At 37.1% G+C, this 21,011-nt stretch overlaps 1 protein-coding gene across 1 annotated transcript in view; it reads left to right on the plus strand.

Moving 5' to 3' along the window:
* Positions 1-21,011, plus strand: part of OXCT1 (3-oxoacid CoA-transferase 1) — a 135,701-nt gene that overhangs the window by 44,442 nt on the left and 70,248 nt on the right. The window contains exons 8-9 of the mRNA XM_015067560.3: positions 19,149-19,256; positions 20,525-20,639. Coding sequence (XP_014923046.2) covers positions 19,149-19,256; positions 20,525-20,639 — 223 coding nt within the window. The remainder of the gene's footprint in view (positions 1-19,148; positions 19,257-20,524; positions 20,640-21,011) is intronic.

The raw sequence follows: 21,011 nt of genomic DNA on the forward strand, positions 1-21,011 counted from the left end.
TTTTTACCCAAAAGGTTTTGTTTATTTTTCTTCTTGTTTCATATATTTTTTTAAAGTTTATTCATTTTGAGAGAGAGAGAGAGAGAGAGAGAGAGAGAGAAAGAGTGTGTGTGTGTGTGTGTGTGTGTGTGTGTGTGTGAGAGAGAGAGAGCAGGGGAGAGAGGGAGAGAATCCCAAGTAGGCTCTGTGCTGTGGGCATGGAGCCCTCCATGGGGCTCAGTCCCACAAACTATGAGATCATAACCTGAGTTGAAACCAAGAGTTGGACGCTTAACTGACGAGACACCCAGGCGCCCTTGTTGGTTCCTATTTTTAATGTACAAAATAGCATTTTACAAGTAGACTGATGAGAGCTAGGTTTTATAAGGATATAGGAAAATAGAATGGAAAACTTTTGTTCAAGAAATTTATTCCTAGGAAGTAGAAGGGACAGTATAATGGTCTAAGTACAATGAATACAGCTAAAGTATGCCCTACACAGAGTGCAGTAGACTCTATAATTGAAATATTTTCAACAATGACAATAGCAGGTGAAGGAGTTGTAGCCTTGTAATAATAAAAATAGCAATGACACCAGAAGCAAGTACTATTTATACTATGCACTTAAGTGCAAAGCACTTTACGTCACCCATTGTAATTATCCAATGAATTAAGTGTTATTATCCTTATTTTATAAAGGGAGAAAATGAGGATAGGGAAAAACTTTATGATGACAAAGCCAGTAAGGGGGACAGTTAAGATCTAAACAAATTTCTTTCTGCCTCCAGAGCGTATATACTTAACCAGAAGCAAAGGATAGAAGGTGTATTTTAAGGTGCATTTGCTTTATACTTTGCAGTATTACCACTTTTATAATTTACTACCTCCATACTGGCAGAATCTTAGATCTTTATTTAGCAAATTGAATTTTTCAGTTAACTAAATGTAGCTGTAGGACAGAGGTAATACGTCCATGAACACAAAATTAGAAATCATTCAGTAACATTAACCTCTTAAAGCTTATAAAATAACCCCCTAAAAGCTATAAAATGAGAGCCTTCACACTTGGGAAGCTAGAATGGTTTTTCTCCAATTAAAAATGAGGTGAAACATGTTATATAGTAGTTTGATTCTGAGAAATTTTAGGACTCTATGTAATAAATATTGGCAATGATTAAAGAATACAGAAGTTCCCCCTCCCCCCATCCACGGTTTCACTTTGCACGGTTTCAGTTACCTGTAGTCAGTTGTAGTTCAGAAGTGGATGACCCACCTTCTGATGGTCAATAGTAGCCTAATGCTACTTCAAAATGCCTACATCATTCATTTCACTAGAAGGGTGAGTACAGTACATTAACATATTTTAAGAGACAGACTACATTCACATAACCTGTATTACAGTATTTTGTTATAGTGCTGTTTGATTATTGGTATTAATCTCTTACTATGCCTAATTTATAAATTAAACTTTTTCATAGGTAAGCATGTATAGAAAAAAACATAGTGTACATTTGGTTTGGTGCTATTGTCAGTTTCAGGTATCCACCGGGGGTCTTGAAGCATATCCCTCATGGATAAGAAGGGACGACTGTGGGCACTTCCAGTTTCTGGTCTGGCATCTAAGGAGCCTAGAAGTCACCAAGCCTGTCCTCACAATAAGAAAAAACTGAACAAACTGAAAATCAACAGTGCTTCTTAGAGAACTATCAGGGAATTGAGGTTGTGAGGGAAACCATTGCCTCCAAAATTAGGCAGACAGATAGGCTGATCCAGAGAATCACAGCATACTGGAGAACAAGCCCAGGAGCAGAAATCTCTGTGGGAACCAACACTGGAGTAGGAAACCCTAAACTCATTGGTGAATTGCTGGAAGCTCAGTGTGGGCAAGCTTGAGAGTGAAAAACTTTGGGGTGGCCCCATCTTGGGTAGGTGGGGGGCATACTTTCATGGGTTTTACTGCCAGGATCTCTACCAGATTCTCTCAAGGAAGATTAGAGAGAAATCTCCTTGTGCTTCTGACAGGAGGAGGGGAAAGTTGCCATTTTGAAATACACCCAGAGCATTCTCATTCTCTTCTTCTTAACAGGGTCTGCCTTCAAGAGAAACCTTTTCACCAGAGCCAAACTGACCTGGGGAAAAAGAAATACCCGACTCCAGCTCTCTAGCCTTTCAGGTGGGGGAAGGAGAATATCCAGCCCTGCCCTCCTCTCCTCTTCCTGTCTCACTTAAGTGGGGAGAAAACAAAACTGAGAAGTACTAGTGAAAGTCACGATAGTGGGTGGGGTAGGGGAAGGCTCACTAGAAGACAGACCTAATCATAAAACTGTGGATGCTTCCCTGTCCTCCCCACCTTCACAACGACCACCACACAGTAGAGTTTCTGTATCATAATTGGGAAACACAGCTGAGAGATCTTGTCTTTCACCTTATTTAAAAAGTCTCTAGGGAAATCCGAAGACGACAGAGGAGACAAAAACAAGGACACCACAGAAAAATTTAGCCTCTGATACCTGTAGCTACGGCAAACAGTAAGCACAGCCTAAACCCCAGCTAGATGAGCATAAAACCTCACATTAAGGGCCTATTTGCCTTAATTTGTCTTACTCTATACATGTGTCTGGCTTTCAACAAAAATTAAAGGCATATAAAAGGCAAACAACACAGTTGGAAGAGAGAAAGCAAGCAATTAGAACCAGCCTCAGATATGGTATAAATGTTGGAATTATCAGAATGGGAACTTAGAACAACTATGACTAATAGAATGTTAATGGAAAAAGAGGGCAATGTGTGCAAGAGCTTATGGGTAATATTAAGCTGGGAGATGGAAACTAAGAGAGACTCACAAGGAAATGCTGGAAATCAAGAACACTGTGACAGAAATGAAAAATACCTTTGATGGGCTCATTAATAGAGTAGATACAGACAAGGAAAGAATTAGTGAGCTTGAAGAAATGTCAAGAGAGACTTCCAAAACTAAAATGCATAGACAAAAAAGAATAAAATAGAACAGAATATCCAAGAACTGGGTCAATTATAAAAGGTGTAACTTGTATAGTGGGACTGCTGGATGGAGAAGGAAAAAAGAAAGGAATAGAAGAAATGTTTGAAGCAATAATGACTGCTTCCCCAGATTAATGATCGACCCCAAACCACAGATCCAGAAATCTCAGAGAACACTAAGCAGCATAAGTACAAAAAAAAAAAAAAAAAAAAAAAAAATTACACCTAGGCATATCCTATTCAAACTGCAGAAAATCCAAGACAAAGTCTTGAAAGAAGCCAGGGGAGTAAAACACCCTCTGTATAGAGGAGCAAGAATAAGAATTACATCAGATATCTCTTCAGAACCAAGCAAGCAAGGAAAGAGTGGAGTTAAATACTTAAAGGGTTGAAAACAAAAGGTGACCAACCCAGAATTCTGTATCCAGTGAAATTATCCTTCAAAAGTGAAGGAAAAATGAAAGACTTTCTTAGAGTAACAGAAATTGAGGAAATTGTTGCCAGTATAGACCTGCCTGGCAAGAAATGTTGTAAAAAATTCTTCAGGAAGAAGGAAAATGATATAGGTCAGAAACTTAGGTCAATAGTAAGGAAGGAAAAATATGAGAGAAGGAATAAGTGAAAGTAAAATAAGATCTTTTGTTTTTCTTAATAGATAATCATTTGTTCACAATAATACTAACATTAATGTGACCCATAGTTATAGTTTGTGGGTAAGTAAATGATAGCAATGTACAAGGGACAGAACGGAGAGGTGGGAATACTCTGTTAAAGGGTACTTACACTGCTGTGAAGTGGTATAGTGTTATTTGAAAGAAGACTTGGCTAAGTTGTAAACGTATATTACAAATTCAGGCACAATCACTAGAAAAAGAGAGGATATAATTGATACACTAAGAAAGGAGAAAAAAATGGAATCAGATCGCTTAATTAAAGCCGGAGAAGGCAGAAAAAGAGTAGAACACGAAAAAAGAAAGAACAAGGGCAAGAAATAGAAAATGTAACAACTGTGGTAGATATTAATCCAACTATATCAATAATCACTTTAAAAGTTAGTGATCTAATGTCTCCAGAGGCAAAGGAAACAAAAGCAAAAATGAACTATTGGGACTTCATTAAAATAAAAAGCTTCTGCACAGTGGAGGAAACAATCAACAAAACTAAAAGACAACCTATGGAATGGGAGGAGGTATTTGCAAATGACATATTTGATATAGGGTTAATATCCAAAATCTTGAAATGACTTACCAAACTCAGCACCCCCAAAATAAATAACCCAGTTAAGAAATGGGCAGAAGATATGAACACTTTTCTACAGAAGAGATACAGGTGGCTAACAGACACATGAAAAGATGCTCCACATCACTGATCGTGAGGGAAATACAAACCCAAACCACGATGAGATCCCACCTCACGTCAGAATGGCTAAAATTAACAATATAGGAAACAACAGATGTTGGCAAAGATGTGGAGAAAGAACCCTCTTACACTATTGGTGGGAATGCAGATTGTTGCAGCCACTCTGGAAAACAGTATGGAGGTTCTAAAAATAGACCTGCCCTATGATCCAGTAATTGCACTACTAGGTATTTACCCAAAGGATACAGAAATACTGATTTTGAAAGGATACACGCACTCCAATGTTTATTTTATAGCAGCCTTATCAACAAGAACCAAACTATGAAAAGAGTTCTGTGAAAAGAGCCCAAGTGCCCATCAATTGATGAGTGGATAAAGAGGATGTGGTACGTGTGTGTATGTATGTATGTATGTATGTATGTGTATTTATGTTTTTCACATATATGTATATTTGTACATATGTATACACACACATATACATGCAGTGGAATATTAGCCATGAAAAAGAATGAAATCTGGCCATTTGCTATGACATGGATGGAGCTAGATTATATTAAGCTAAGTGAAATAAGTCAGAGAAAGACAATACTGTATTATTTCATTCATATGGAATTTAAGAAACAAAACAGTTGAACATAGGGGAAGGGCAGGGATAAAACAGAGGGAAGCAAACCATAAGAGACTCTTTATAGAGAACAGGGTTGATGGAGGGAGGTGGGTGGGGAAGGGCTAAATGGGTGATGGGCACTAATGAAGGCACTTGTGATGAGCACTGGGTGTTATATGTAAGTGACGATTCACTAATTTCTATACATGACACCAATTTTACCATATATGTTAACTAGAATGTAAATTAAAACTTGAGATTAAAAAAAGATTGTTGTTTGCACTGTTAAAACAATAATAAAAGTTAGTGGTCTAAATATGCTAATTAAAAGACAGACTCTCAAGAGTGGATTATACAAGACCCAAATATATGTCATCTATGGGAAACCCACTTTTATTTTTTTCCAGCTTTTTTGAGATATAATTGACATAACATTGCATAAATTTAAGGTATACAACCTGTTGATTTGATCCACTTATATATTATAAAATGATTGCTGCTGTAGCATTAGCTAATACTGTGATCACCTCATATAATTACATTTCTTTTTTATGATGAGAACATTGAAGATTTACTCTCTTAGCAACTTTCACATATATAATACAATATTGTTTACTATAAATCACCGTGATAAGCATTAAATTTCCAGAACTTGTACAACGAATTTTGTACACTTTGACTAAAATCTTTCATTTCCCCCATCCAGCATTCTACCTCTGAAAAAAACATTTTTAATATAAGATGCAGAAAGACTAAAAGTAAAAGGGTAGCAAAAGAAAAACTATGACTATGCCAACACTAATCAACCTAACCCTGGAGTAGCTGTTTAACATTAGTCAAGCAGCTGCTCTCAAAGACAGTTTGTCAGTTTCTAACAAAACTGACCATCCGCTTACAATTGAGCTCTGGACGCTAACCTATTCTACTGGTTGGAACTCTTCCTGAAAGAGTCATAAATTGCCTGTTTTTGTTTGTTTCCTTATAGAATGTATAGTGGGCTTGTTTACGTGGTCAATGTGAGCCATTGTTGAGTTTGATACTTGGTTTCCTGTATGTGTCCCAAATATCCAAGCACTGCTTTTCTGGTCCTGTGTGCAGACTTTCATGAGGAAATATAAGTTTTATTCTTTGAAGAAGTTGCTGCTGGATGTGTGACCATGTAGAGATAAAAACAATGCTTCACTTAAGTGGGGAAATGGATAGTCAGCTGGAAATCCATTCTAAGTTCATAGTTAAGTTCATAGCTTGCCAAATCAACAAATTGCCACCTTCAGAGCTGTTTGGAAATAGAGCAAAAGATATAAGTTCACATATGATAGGGATCTGCCACATAAGACACAGTGATTATCTTAGACTGTCTCACAATCTAGTTGATGAGATAGGGCTCACCTAGATATTTAGACCAGTGAGTTCTAAATTTAACGATCAAGATAGTAATTGCTGTGGGATCCTGCCTGCTGTTGTGGGCTGTGGGGTTGTGCCTCTGACCCCACAGGACCTCTTTCTGTTTGTTGGACTAGTTTCTGCAGATATTTGTATATGGTGGATTGTCACTCTTGGCTCACAGTCTAAGGTGTGAATGGGCCAAAACTGGATGTGGAGACCCTTCCTACATGGAACCAAGGGCCTTGAAGGAACAAGGGAATTGGATGTCTCTTGGCTTGATTTCCTTAATTCCTGTTCTTATATATTGTAAGATTATGACCACATTATGTATGTTTTTCATTACACAAAACATTAAGGGTGTTTTTGCAGGTCATTAATATCCCCTCTCCCCAAAAGGCTATTTTCCATAGTTATACTCAAATATGTATTAATAACTCTTTATTGTTAAGTTTTTATGGTGTTTTCCACCTTTCACTATTGTCAATAGTGCTTTAATGAGTATCCTTGTTTTTGTGCATATCTGATTATTTTCTTTGACAAAATTCCGAGAATTATGTATAAATACTGCTAAATTGTTCTCTAGGAAGCTAATTTCAATTATAATCCCATAGTGATATGTAAAAGCATGGCTTTGAACCATTCTTGACAACATGAATATTATACTTAATATTTTTTTGATAATTTGCTAGGTGAAAAATGCTGTCCTTTGGTTTTAATTTGTGTATCTTGGATGACAAGGGAAGTTGAATATTTATTGGCTATTTATATTTCCTTTGTGATTTTATGTGTTGTTGTAGGTAATACTATCGTTATTTTAATGGGAATGTCTCTAGCATTTCATTCCTAGGTGTTCTTGAATCTCCCACTTAGATGAAGAATTATAAAAGAGAGAAGCTGATGTGTACTCTGGAGCTGGGCTCTATGGGTTTGAACCCAGCTTTCTGGGAGGATCTTCCTAGCTGCCCCACCTTGGGGGAAAACTTGATTGGCTCTAGCTAGTAGACCAGAAAAGGAAGAGAATCTTGAACCCATAGCAGTGACTTAATTATGGAAGTAAAGGTGGATAAGGCTCTCAGACGTAGCCGTGACTGGCAGCTATACCCACAGAACCCATTCCTAAAATAAGGTGTGAGTCAAGTGCTCTGTTGATTCACTGTTTTGAGACAGCTCTCTAAAACTTATGCCTGTGATTTCCCACAAAAGCGTCTCATTGCAAATGAGGGCATATATTCTGTTGAGAAAGAGAAGGTAAGAAAAGGCCAGGGGGGATTTCTAACATAATATGATGATTTGGGAATCTTTACCTATGATATTCTCTCCTGAAGGCTACCGAATAGTAAGCCATGGTGTGACTAACATAAATCAACAGGATACTCTCTTACAAAACTATCTCGTTGCAAAAAAAGGACAAAGATTCCTTTTACTAATTTTACTTTCTCCTTTAGTTTACCTAACATCTTTTGACCTACTTATTGATTTATTCCGTGTTGGTGTTAAGAATTTAGCTTGTGATTTTAAAGTCACTCCTATTAAAATAATAGTGGCTTTCCTCACTCCTTCCAGAGACCTTGTCAAAAAATGTTATTTTTTCCACTTCAAATATAGATCTAGTCTACAAATACTGAAGTGATAATTAGGGCTTATGCAAGATTGTTTCATTTTAAAAATTAGCTGCTTTTTTTTTTTTAAAGGAGTTAACTCTCCAAATCTTTCTTGTTCAAGAATATAGCTTTAGAAAGAAGGCATTTTAAAGTCATAACTTACATAAATGATTTAAGTAAGAAATGTGTGAGAGGAAAAGTGATAAACATTACTCATTGACCCCTTTTGTGTTACTGTATATATTTCTTATGAACACATGTCAGCATGTATCATTATTATAGTTTTAGCACATAGCATATGGCACCCTTCTAAAATTAGAATATATTCAAATTTCCCAGTGGCCTTTACTAGGCCCCTAGAAAATCCAGGTGCACAACCAAAAATTAGTAACGGTGAGAGAATGTAATTGCGAAGTTGTTAAAATTTTCTTTTCTAGAGAGAAGCCACAGTAATCAAAAACTGCCCTAGCAGCATTGGTTCAGGTGAACTCTCCTGTGAGTTTTTTGAAATATGAAGGAAATCGCATTTCTTTTTGGTTCAGGATAGCTGTTGCCATTTCTGATAGCTTTTCCAAAGTGAGGTTCCTCATTTCATGAAGTAAAAGTCTCAGACTTCTTTCCGCCGCTCCCATTCCTGCATGCCCTAAATCTCTTCACAAGTACCCTCTTGCCACATCCCCCCAGACCACAATATCTCCTGACTCCAGCACTTTGCCCTTACCATTTCTTCTGCCCAGAATGCCCTCCCCATCCTTTTTGTTTGTTTGTTTCTGCCTTCTGAGGGGAGCTTTTCCTCTGTTACAGCATTTATCACCACGTGGTACTGTGATTAGCTGTTTGCCTATCTCCTCCATTAGATTGGGAGCACTTCGTGGGACCTTGTCCTACTCATCTTTGTATCCCCAGCATCTGGCACAATGCCTGGCACATAATAGATGATCATTAAATGCTCTTTGATTCACTGAGCCAGCAATTTTAAAATATAAGCATCGCTTTGCCGTTTTAGAAATGTTCTGCCCATTCTACTTGATTGGCGTCATTATCCTGCCATGGTCTAAGGAAGCAAAAATGTCTTATACTCAGTGGTTCTTCCTGACAGCTTTATATTTGAGGCCTTTGTCAGACCCTGAATTGAGAGACTTGATAATCTGCTGCCAGCTGTTCTATAATTCCTTTCCTTATTACTGTGACTAGCTTCCTCTGACTTCCCTGGGATCATTTTATCTCAAGGTGTGCCTTTTAATGCTGGCTGGAATAGATAGTGTGTTTCATTCAATAGGCTTTTATTACTCAGTTAAAGCAGAAGAAGCCATATGGTAGTTAACTAGATATGCAGAGGGTTATCAAATGGTGGCAAATAAACTGGCCTTGTAAAAGCAATGGCCTGTTGACTCAGGCAAGAACTGGCATAGCAGATATGCAAGTACAGAAGAGTATTGAAGGTCTGGAATTAAAATCATGTGTTGCATAAGAGGGGAATGATGTAGTGTTCGACAACCTAGAGTAATTAAAAAGATCCATTAATTTGCATACTTTAAGGTCTTTTTATAGCATATTGAGGAACAAATGTAGACTTACAACATGTAAGGGCTGGAAGGAATACTAGGCATTATTTAAAACTCAACTTTCACATTTTAGAGATGAAATGAGCTTAAATGGTACACATAAGAACACAGTGTTAGATGACATTAGGGTTAAAACCAGAATCCGCATCTTCTGACCCCAAATCCAGTGCTCTGTATTATACTCTGTTGTCTCAGTTTTTTAAGTGTAGGTGAAATACATGGCATTGGAGTCAAATGGCAAAGTTGCTCCCTTACAAAGTACTGGCATCAACAAATTACTGTTTTCCATCGCCCATAGCCACTTGTCTTTAGTGGCGGAAATTCTGAAAGACCAGGGTGCGTCTTTTAATTGTCATTCTTCATTTTTCAAATATGGCATTCAGTTTTAGGGATGAGCTGTATATGCCATAAAAGACATTTTAGATGTGAGACTTCAGCTTCATTCACCGTAGGTCTTTCGGTCATTGCTGTGAATGATGACCTCAGAGTCTGGACCGACCCGCTTTCCTAGTGATGACCAGAGACTGAAATTCAGTTTGTGGGGAAAAACTGGAGCCAAGCGATGCCAGCCACAAAACCGTTCGTGTGTACCTGCTATTTGTATGAAGGGAACAGCCATTTGCTCTTACTGTTAACATCACAGCTGAGAATGTTTGAATATGTTTGAATTTCCTTAGGACGTAAAGATCTAGTTTCGGAAATTGTACTGTGAGCGGTGGGAAGGGCATCTTGTTTTGAAGTTTATTTTTGCATTGTATACTTGTATACATTATATACAAGTATACAAGTATATTATTATACTTGTATACTTGTATACATTGTATACCTTATACTAAATCAGGAAAAAGAAACATGGCATTTTAATGTTCTTAATGAAATTAAGAAGATTCCACATCGGTTACTGCTTTATAGAAATGAAATGTACAGAGAACATTTAAAAGGTAAAATGAAGAAAGAAAGCTCTTGTTCTATCCCACATGGTGAAGGGTTTTAAATTTAGGAATTATTGAGTCATCCACAAGGTGAATCCTAGTTGCAATTTCTGTTAGATTAAGCAGCCATTAGCTGTGTTCTGGAAATGCTAGAGATTAACCCAATTCTAGTTAGCAGTTTATGTGTTAAATACTGGATTCTTACATTATGAAAGCAGTTTTTTGGTGGCTGTAAAAACCCAACACAGACTTTCTTTCTCTTCCTGTTTCTCCATAACTCTCTTCATTGAAAAATGTTCCTAGTTTAATTCTTTTAATTACATCATGTCTCCCTGTTTTCCTTGGGGTATGTGATAATGGTGTAATTTTTTTTCCTTAGTGTTGTAGATAAGACTGGTGCTTTGAATGAACATGTTAGAAGTGTTTTAATTCCTTTGGGTAGATGTACTCCTTTTAATTACTTCTCTGGATTTGCTACAGCCCTAATAAAATTTCCTTTCAGAAGAAGACATGACAAATAAAATTTGGATATTTGTAATACTGCCTGAATGTTATTAAATCACATACTTAGTGAAGATTGACATTTTTGGTCAATTAAAAAAAAAATGCTAGCAAAATACCAGCACGGACTAGACTGTTTGGATATAGTATTAGAGTCAGTAGAAATGAAAATAATACTTACCATAAACTGCTTTTAAATTTGTCTTTTGAGGGGCGTCTGGGTGGCTCAGTTGGTGAAGCGTCCAACTTCCGCTCAGATTGTGATCTGGCGGCTTGTGGGTTTCGAGCCCTACATTGGGCTCTCTGCTGTCAGCGCAGAGTGCGCTTCAGATCCTCTGTCGCCATCTCTCTCTGCCCCTTCCCCATTCACATTCTGTCTCTCTCAAAAATAAATAAACCTTTAAAAAAATAATAAATTTAAAAAAAAATAGTCTTCTCCATTTCAAAAACTATTGGGATAGTTCATGAAGAAAGTAATATTACTACTTTTTTTGGATCAATATGGCATATTTTGCTGCTAATCATAGTTTTAGTAAATTAATCTTCTTCTAAAAAGTTCTTCTTCTAAAAAGTTCAAGCTGCTACACCTGTTTTCCTTCTCATCCCATGTTTCAAATGAGACATCATAGAGAGGAAGGATTGTTTTTGTTTTGCAATGAGGGACATCAGGTTGAAGGTGGTTATGAGCTCTGAGGTTGGACAGCAAGGGGAGAAAGGAAGATTCTTCTGGGTTTTTTGGGTATAGTCTTTGTGCCTGTGCTTAGGTAAGCCCTTTTATATTTCCTCTTCAAACAATTATTAGACCAGGTATTCTTTTGCAACATTTGTACCCTGCTGAATATCATTTTTTATTTTCCTAACCAGTAGAGACCATTTTCTATCTTAATAGTATCAGCTCTTTTTTCTGGCCTTGTATCATTCCCCAATTTGATCAATGCACTGTTTAATTTTTACCCATTGTGTTCTAGAAATGATAATAAAGTAGCTTAGAAGACACAGAATATATACAAACATAACATCAATTAAAAAGGTGCTAGGGGCACCTGGGTGGCTCAGTCAACTAAGCATGTGACTCTTGATCTCATTTTAGGTTTTGATCTCAGGGTTGTGAGCTCAAGCCCCGGGTTGGGCTCCAACTGGATGTGGAGCCTACGTTAAAAAAAAAAAAAACAAAACAACAACAAAAAAAAGCACAGCTATAAGAAGAAAGAAAAGCAATGGTAGGGCTTTAAAATGGAGGTGGAATTGGACTGAAAAATCATACTGTCATGGCAAACATGAATGAGTACAAGATGTCAAGTAAAAATATAGTACATACCATATAAAAGAAACTAATCAGATCAGGCGGACTACAACTATTCTTACTATGAAAACTAGACAGAATTTTATCTTAGGCATTGTGTTTTAATTGCAAGAAAGAACTCATTTGATTATAAGAGGGAGAAACTGACTCTTTGTAACTATGGTGTAAAGCTATTGGTTTGCCCCAGGGGAGACTCTCCTTGGAGCATTAAGAATGTTTGGACCCCCTTGAACATTAAAAAAAAACAAAAAACAAAAAAACCCACAACAAACGGGGTGCCTGAGTGGCTCAGTCGGTTCAGCTCAGGCCATGATCTCCTCGTTTGTGAGTTTGAGCCCCGCATCGGGCTCTGTACTGACATCTCAGAACCTGGAGCCTGCTTCAGATTCTCTGTCGGAACTCTTTCTCTGCCCCTCCCCTGCTCATGCTCTGTCTCTCAAAAGTAAATAAACATTAAATAAATTTTTAAAAAAGAATGTTTGGACCCCTTGAATATTGTTTTTCTCACCCAGACTTTTGCAACATACTTGGAAGTCCTAAGCCTGAGATTGTCTTCTCTTACAGAGATGGAATTGTATCTGTTCAGAATTGCCTGTTGCACCCAGACCCTTTCCTCTTACCACAGTGGACTCAGAATGTGCTCCGTGTTTTCATTGTGAAGGCCTTGATAAAGATGTTGAACAGGATAGGACCAAAGACCTCAGCCCATTAGATTAGGGCTTCTCTTCTGATCTGGGGTCTAGCTGACACTGAAGAGTAGGAGCAGGGGCCGGGAGGGTGGTGTTTATGGACCAAACACCTGAAATCTCATGAAGGATTTTGTAGTTTGTGTGGCTTTCATTGGATTCATAAAGAACTACACATTTCCCCCAGAGTTAAAACTACAGCATTAGAGATGTCTAAGGATTTCTCAGGCCGGCAAATACTTCTGTGACTCTTCAAGTACTTCTCTACTATTTGCACATCAAAGCAGGCTTCCTATCTATTTTCTTCATTGCTGTATCTAGTATGTGCTTAATTCGTATTTGTTGATTTTAAGTGAATGTATCCAAGTCCTATTTCCCTGCTGAGTCTATAAAACTTTTGTGACGAACTTGGTTAGGTTCTTTGTGAAATCACACTCTGCTTTTCTCCTCTCCAGTGTGCTAGCCTGATCTGCAAGTTAATGAAGTTCATTCTGCATGGTGTGGTCTGGGGGGAACTTGTACTGCTGTCTCACAATAGTCTTTTCTCTGTTTAATGACCTTACAGACTATCTGTGCAATAATCCATTTTGGAATACTGTTGTGAATTGAGCCCCTCTTTCGGAAAGAAGTCTATATGCTTCTCTCCACCTGCTGACACTGCTACCATTTTTCACTTGGCTGTAATTCTCTGCCCATATTTTCAGGCCCTTTAAGAATCCTGGGTTATAATTTTTGTGAGTCTGCAGCCTAGTATTAGTTCAGAGAATCTATCTATCTATCTCTTCTTGGAATTCAATTCCTCCTTAGCCCTGTTAGTACTGCCCTTTCCTTCTCCTTACTGGGGAAGTCAGGAGCAAAATGGAATTGAACTACGGCACTTTTTTTCTGTCGTCTCTCAAGCAGTGGTGATTATCATTTCTGAATTCTCCATCAGCAACAGCAAAATCATCCCAGAAACCACTTTCATCATCTGTAACATTTTGGACATGACTCGTTTCATTCCGATTTGTACCTTTTGACACACCTCTCAAAGTTTCATGTGACTCCCATTGCTCTAGACCACACTGGTCTCTCTTTTGTATGAGCCCTTGTAAGATATGAGGAAACACATATCTAGCCATGTTATACCTCTTACACTCTTCTTTATATGCTGTTCTCTTCATTATCAAGGCGATCCGTTTTTGTATTATCAGAATGGGGGTTTCAAAAGCCTCATAAGTCTCTTTGTCTTCTAGAGTTTCTGACCACTTGATTCTGCTTTTTTTTTTCCTCTCAACTTTTTCCAGTCTGCTTTTCTTCAAAGACCAGGACACATTTCTGCTTATGTCCAGGATTCACTTCCCAGGCCACCGCAAATTCCAATTTTACATTGTCACTTTCTCTCAGGGATTCCATCATTTCTACTTTACCAAGCTTATCCTTATTCGTTACCCTTATCTGGTAGAGGTTCAGAATCATGATTTCTCTCACTTGTTCATTCTAAAATACAGAACTTGTCAGAAGGCATTATAGAAATTTTCAGAGGAATGTGATGATCAGAGATATTCAAATAATTAGTGTCTCTCATGATATGACTGTCTTATTTCTGAGCCAGTTTTGACATTCCTACTAAAAATACATCCTCTACATCTTTAGTTTGGAGAACACTGTGATTATATGGCCATTAGTGCGATATTCTATATCTTTTTAAACTCACAGTAAATATACCACATTTCATCACTAGGTCTGTGGCTTCCCAGGCATGTGCATATTTTTCTTGACATAACATGTTCTGTGAGCTTATTTTCACTGGGCATTGAAGAGTATCTATTGGTATGAGATTCAGTCAACAAGGTTTCAGTCATGGCTGCACAATCATATTTACCACTGTCATTAAGGTTGAAAATTCATTAATAGCCTAGCTACTCATCTTTTCAGTCTGTGCATTTATATATAGATATCTAAGACCATTTGTAATTTGTTCCAGGTCCTTTTAGCTTCCATGCCATTTTATCTTATATTTTTTGTACTAATCTTATCATCTATTAGCATGAAGCTTAATACAATATGCACCTTCTTGCTCCTTTGGATTTTTTAATTGTTTTTTTTTTTTAATTGTTTTTGTTTGTTTGTTTGATTTGCTCCTTTGGATTCTTGGGAAGTATGCCCTGCATAAAAAAAAGGGAAGTACCTCCCTTTTTCTCCACATTTTCTCTTCATCTGACCCAGAGACATCCAGAGCACCTCTGCATCTAACTTGTAATGTTTTCTCTTATGGCTCATTGCCTCCCTCTTCCATTTTTCTAGTCTTCCACAGGTTTTCCTAATTTGGGATCACTTCGTGTTTTTCATGATTCTAGACATTAATGCTTGTTGTTGTTGGCTTTTTTTCTTTCTTGCCAGAAGAAATTCATCCTAACCTGTTTTGAAAGTTAAAATGACTCCAGAAAAACACCTTCAGTGTGATCCCTCCCCTTCAGCCCTCACCTAGTATCAAACAGCCCTCACCTAGTATCACTGTGAGGTTTGCAGCGTAGGGCCCAATTTTTTTGTGGCTGTCACAGATTCAGGTTGCCACTAAAATAAAATAAATACATGAGAAAGTTATTGCCTTGTAGCTCCTCTGTTCCCTTACCTGAGATATAAGTAATATTTGCCAAGTGAAAACAAAGACATTGTCACCCAAGGATGAGTTCTTATCCTTGTCTGAGCTTTAAAATAAAAGTTTTCAGAATTATAAAGTAGAAAGGGTATAGGGCAGAGAAAGCAACCTTTTAAAACAAAGTTCAAATCAATAATAATTAACATTTCCTAGCCTCTATTTTCCTGCTAATGACTGAAGACATGTACTAATTAGAGAGCCTCAAGTGTCTGGGTTTCTAGATGAACCAGATGGTGCTGCCTAAGAACTATGCTTAGCGCCAGCCAGAGGTCTGGGTTGTTCTTAACTACCTTTCCTCCATCTTGAGCATATTTAAACTTAAATATGCTCACTGCTTTGCACTGAGACTTTTTCTTTGTTCTTTATTTTCTGTCTTCCCCACTTCTGATTTCAGGAGGAACATTTCTGCCATTGTTAGTGAGTGTTCTTGTGAGCTTTTTACTTTTTTTCTTTACAGCCTCATTTTATTCATCTCTTTCTTTTCAGATTTCTTTTAGCTCTTATGTTATCACCTGATCTCACTGGACTTGTTTCCCCCACTTTGGTTCTTCCTTACTGTTCTTTCTCAAAATCACACAAAGCCTGCACAGAAGGCTTCAGTCCCTTCGATAGCTAGCATTAAGATAGTTCTGCCTCTTCAGTTTTTTAAAACTCTTTTCACAGATTGTCTGAAAACATATGTTTTCTTCTTTTGGTTTGTACTTCAAATATTTTCTTCCTTTGCTATTAACTCTGCTAACCAACTCTAAGAAAGCTTTGAGTTTTGTATAGAAATTTTCAGTACTGTGGAGTGTTGATATTGTTTTGACAAATGTTGTACTTGCATTTTCTACAATATGAAAATCACTTCTATTAGGATGACAAAGCATAGAACTGATGACACTCAACCAGATTCCTGCTTTTCATCAGTTGTTTTACCAGAACACGTTCTTTCATCCTATTTGTTGTGAAAGTCATGATGTCGTTACCCTTGGTAAAGAAACTTTGTCTTACCTTGATGTTTTTTTGTCAAAACTTTCTTTATTGGAATCAGAAGAAAAGTGACTGGTTCCCATCAGCATTTCTAGCTTAAGTGATAAGTGTTATATTTTCCTTTACGTTTCTTGTTCCTGCTGAAGGATAAAGGCTGGGAGACCAATTAGGAAGCTGCTACAATAATTCAAGCACAAGATATGAGGGTCTGGACTTTTGGAACAGCATTAGCTGTGGAGAATAATTGGCATTATCTTTAAAAAAGTAGACAAAAGAGTTTCCTTAATTCATTTCATAAAGTTATAAGTGCTTTTAGAGTTTAGAAATCACAGTTTTGTTTTGTTTTTGTTTTTTGAGTCTCCCTGGTTTTTGTTTTTTTTTTTTTTTTTAATGTGTCCTTTTGGTACATGTCTAACTAATTAAGGAATTTATGACATCCTCCATTTATGTATTCTCTGGTTTGGGAAACTAATTACTTAGTGTCCATTGTATCTTTAAAAAACTAAGTTTTTCACCCCTTGATTATCAAAATAAAATGAAAAGAAATAACTTGTACTGTTACTCAGATAATAATTATTAACATTTCTGTGTATTTCCTTTCTGTTTTTTGTGGGTAGAGAGACAATTATGCCAAAGAGCATATCTTTAAATAGTTATTTATACAAAATCTTACTTTTTATGAAACATTAACTTATGACATGTCATTAAGTATTATGAAAGCATAATATTGATATATCATGTGGATGTACCCTATATATTTTACCGTTATCCTGTTGTTGACGATTTAGGTTGTTTCCAGCTCATTCTTATTGTAACAAGTGGTATGGCCAATATTTTATTGAATACTAAGTCCTCATATATATCCTCAGGGTTAATGGGTTAATGTATAAAAAAATTGTTTAAGTCCCGAAACTCTTTGAAGGCTTGAATTGAATAAGTGTAAAGATGTGAATTAGCCCTAACGGCTAAAAGTTCCAAGTACTTGAAGAAGTTGCATAATGCTTAGCTGCTCTGCATTTCCGGTATCTACTCCTCTTTACCTAGTCACCACCCTGAGTGGGAACTACTGGAGCATAGAGAAGTTTTTGAGGGAAGGTACAGATAACAGTGATGGGGAGTCCCCTAGCCTCCCTCTAACTCATTTTCAGATGAATGCAGTTGTGCATCTCTACCCATTATTTCAGCTTGGATGCCCATATGTATATTGACTCCTCCTTGGAGTTTTTGTTTGATTTTCATTAAGATCCTTCTAATTATCATTAAAGGTAGCTTTTATCTACCACGTTCTGTTTTTCTCAGCTATTTGGGAGCAGTGCATAATAACCAAAATGATTCTTGTGATTCCTGGTATGCTTTCATTGGAGGAGGAGTGTGGCGTGGGCATACAGGGTAGAATAGCATAAAGAGTGCTACTTGACCTCAAAGACCTCTGGAGAGTTCAGTTCTTAGTTCAGGAGGCACGTTTCATACAGGTCACTTTGCGCAAGTTAGTTCATTTAAGGAAATCGTTCTTTGCTTTGGATATGACATCTACTAACTGAGCACCCAACAGTCTTCAAGGTAATATTTTTTCTTGGCACCAGAAAGATAGTTCTTTGACCCCAACAACATTGACCTTAGTTTGACCTTAGTTTTTCTTGATCGTGGTTATTCTGAGGTTCTTTTTATGTTGACGTAAAGATACTGTTTCATTTGTCCTTTTTTTCCCCCAGCTGACATCTATTTTTTTAATGTTTATTTATTTTTATTTTTTCTAAATACAGTTTATTGTCAAATTAGTTAATATACAGTGTATACAATTTGCCCTTCATTTGTCCTTTTTAAAATGAATTATAAAGTAGCAGACTAACTAGGAGCATTCCATGCTGCTATATAATGCCCTTTTGCTCTGTAAATGACTAATTCTAATCACATTGAGCATTTCTAGTCATTAGTTAATATTTTCCTTTTTGAATTTCCATATTGAAATTAATGATCTGTCTTTAAGTAAAATTATTTCAGCAATTGCAGTTCTATCACGATCCTAGGATGCTAATAACAAATAATTAAAAACTGTTACAGATAGCATTTGTATCTGTATTTAAAAAGCTTTTCAATTGACCAAGCAGATGTTGTTACAGATTTTTGTCTTTGATATGATAAATCTCCCATTAATTTTGAAAATCAGGGTTTAAGGGATGTGCTTTCAAGTTTTCCATAGTTGAGCTGCAATTTGTGAAAGTTCAAGCAGCTGTACTGGGAAACCATTTGACAACTTTGTAACTGAGGCTCTTTTAGGCAGAGACTAAGTTCTGGAGCTTTATGTTCTGTATTTTATGTTCAGACACATGTATTTGAATTTCTTCTTTTTTGTGGGTCCAGAAGTGTCTGTGTGTAGTGTATTCTCTCTCTTTTGTATACATGCATATATATGTATGTGTATACATATATGTTCTCTTTTACATACATACACACATATATATGCACGCACATCTACATACATACACATGTGTGTGTATGTGTATTTTACATTGTATATCCAACCTAAGTTGAAGATACAGATGCATGGACTTTTTTCAAAATGAAAAATTTTTCAGTTTAAGCTCTCACTAATTAATTTATTTTCTCTTGGCCTAGGTTGAAGAAATTGTGGATATTGGATCATTTGCCCCAGAAGACATCCATATTCCTAAGATTTATGTACATCGCCTTATAAAGGGAGAAAAATATGAGAAAAGGATTGAGGTAATTGCATTAGTTTCTTTGTTAGAATTTATGAATCTGATTATCAGAGATTATGTGCCCCTGGGGCCATTCCAGATGATAGGAAATTAAAGCTGAATGGAAAGTCCTGCTTTGGATCTTAGTAGGAGCTTCGCATGTGTCCATCCTAAGGGGACATGATCATCTATGTTATTGTCCAGCCCATTAGTGCCTTGTGTTTACGAAAGTGTGTATCACCAAGTTACATGATTCTCTAGGCTGTGTCTTCCAGGCTTCTGTAACTGTCCTAATTTATTACACTGCATAGTTTTGGCTGGCTGTTCTACAGGGTAGGGAAGGCTTTAGCCCTGCTGGACTCTTAGTGTTTGATTATTCAGAAATGTCTATCAATCTTAAAGTTGTTTTGCAGTGTATAAAGTCCAGAAAGTCATTCCCCTCAGTGTTGGGCTCTGGGCAGCTGCTGGATATGAGATCATGGCAAGGGGTAGGCATCAGGGGCATTGGAGATGTTCTAAGGCTACTGAGAGCATGAAGAATACTCAGCTGGACCAAAATTGGTATCAAAATTCATAATTATCTAGGGGTCAGCAACAGAATAGGCATGCAGTGGGAGATACTGGGGAATCAGAGATACCCTCTACCTTGCATCAAACAGAAAGACATTTTGCAATCTAAAACTAAGTTCAAGGGACTAAGAAGAGAGGATGTGGGACATTTGCAAATAGCAACCAGAGTCTATGTCAAGAAGATTTAGTAATGGAAATAGTTTCCTGGCTGGTTTTTGGAGATTTTTATGATTTCTGTGATGCGCTTGTAGCAAAACCAGTCCAGACTCTTCAGGTGGAAATACGCAATTGGCAATAGCGACACCTGGTAAACACATTCTGACAGCCCGGCAAAAACAGAGTCCCAAGGTCTGTTCCTTGTTCTTTGCTCTGGCTCAATCCTTGAGCACCTGAGAAGAATTCAGTTGTAGAAGTCTTAAGACTAATAGTAGTAGCAGTCAGTGTGATGGCAACAGAGGGATTACTTGCTTCAAAAAGACAGAACAGCTACATCTTTCTCTTCAAACAGATCTGGCCTCTTTCACTTTCTAAAAAATTATTTCTGTCATCAAATACCACCCATGTTATTCTTTAAAAAAAAAACAAAACTCTCTGTTGTAGATTTGCCTCATAGTTTTAGTAAAGGGAAGAGACCTACGTTTTTTTCCAGTAAAATTTTAGATTTCGGCAGTGATAAAATACAGGGTATACCTCAATCATGAATAATTTCTGTTTATTTTAAAGCGTTTATCAGTCCGGAAAGAGGAAGATGTAAAAGCCAAATCCGGTAAACCTGGAGATAATGTAAGGGAACGTATCATCAAGCGGGCAGCTCTTGAATTTGAAGATGGCATGTATGGTATCCTTTATCTTTCTGGAACTGGGCAGAGACCTAGCCTTCACTTTTTCTTGTCTTTTTTTAAAATTGCTTTTAATGTTTATTTTTTTATTTTGAAATAAAGGGAGAGAGAGAGAGTGCACGTGTGCAGGTGAGGGATGGAGAGAGGGAGAGAGAAAATCCCAAGTAGGCTCAGTGCTGTTAGCACAGAGCCCAAGGTGGGGCTGGAACCCATGAACCATGAGATCATGACCTGAGCTGAAACCAAGAGTCAGACCTTTAACCAACTGATCCACTCAGGAGCACCTCCCTCACTTTTTCTATATTCATCACGTGCCTAGGCCTCCTACATAGTGATTGTTTTCTAGTCCATTGTAATTTTTAAAAACAATG

This window comes from Acinonyx jubatus, chromosome A1, assembly GCF_027475565.1.
Source record: "Acinonyx jubatus isolate Ajub_Pintada_27869175 chromosome A1, VMU_Ajub_asm_v1.0, whole genome shotgun sequence".
Taxonomy (NCBI): domain Eukaryota; kingdom Metazoa; phylum Chordata; class Mammalia; order Carnivora; family Felidae; genus Acinonyx; species Acinonyx jubatus.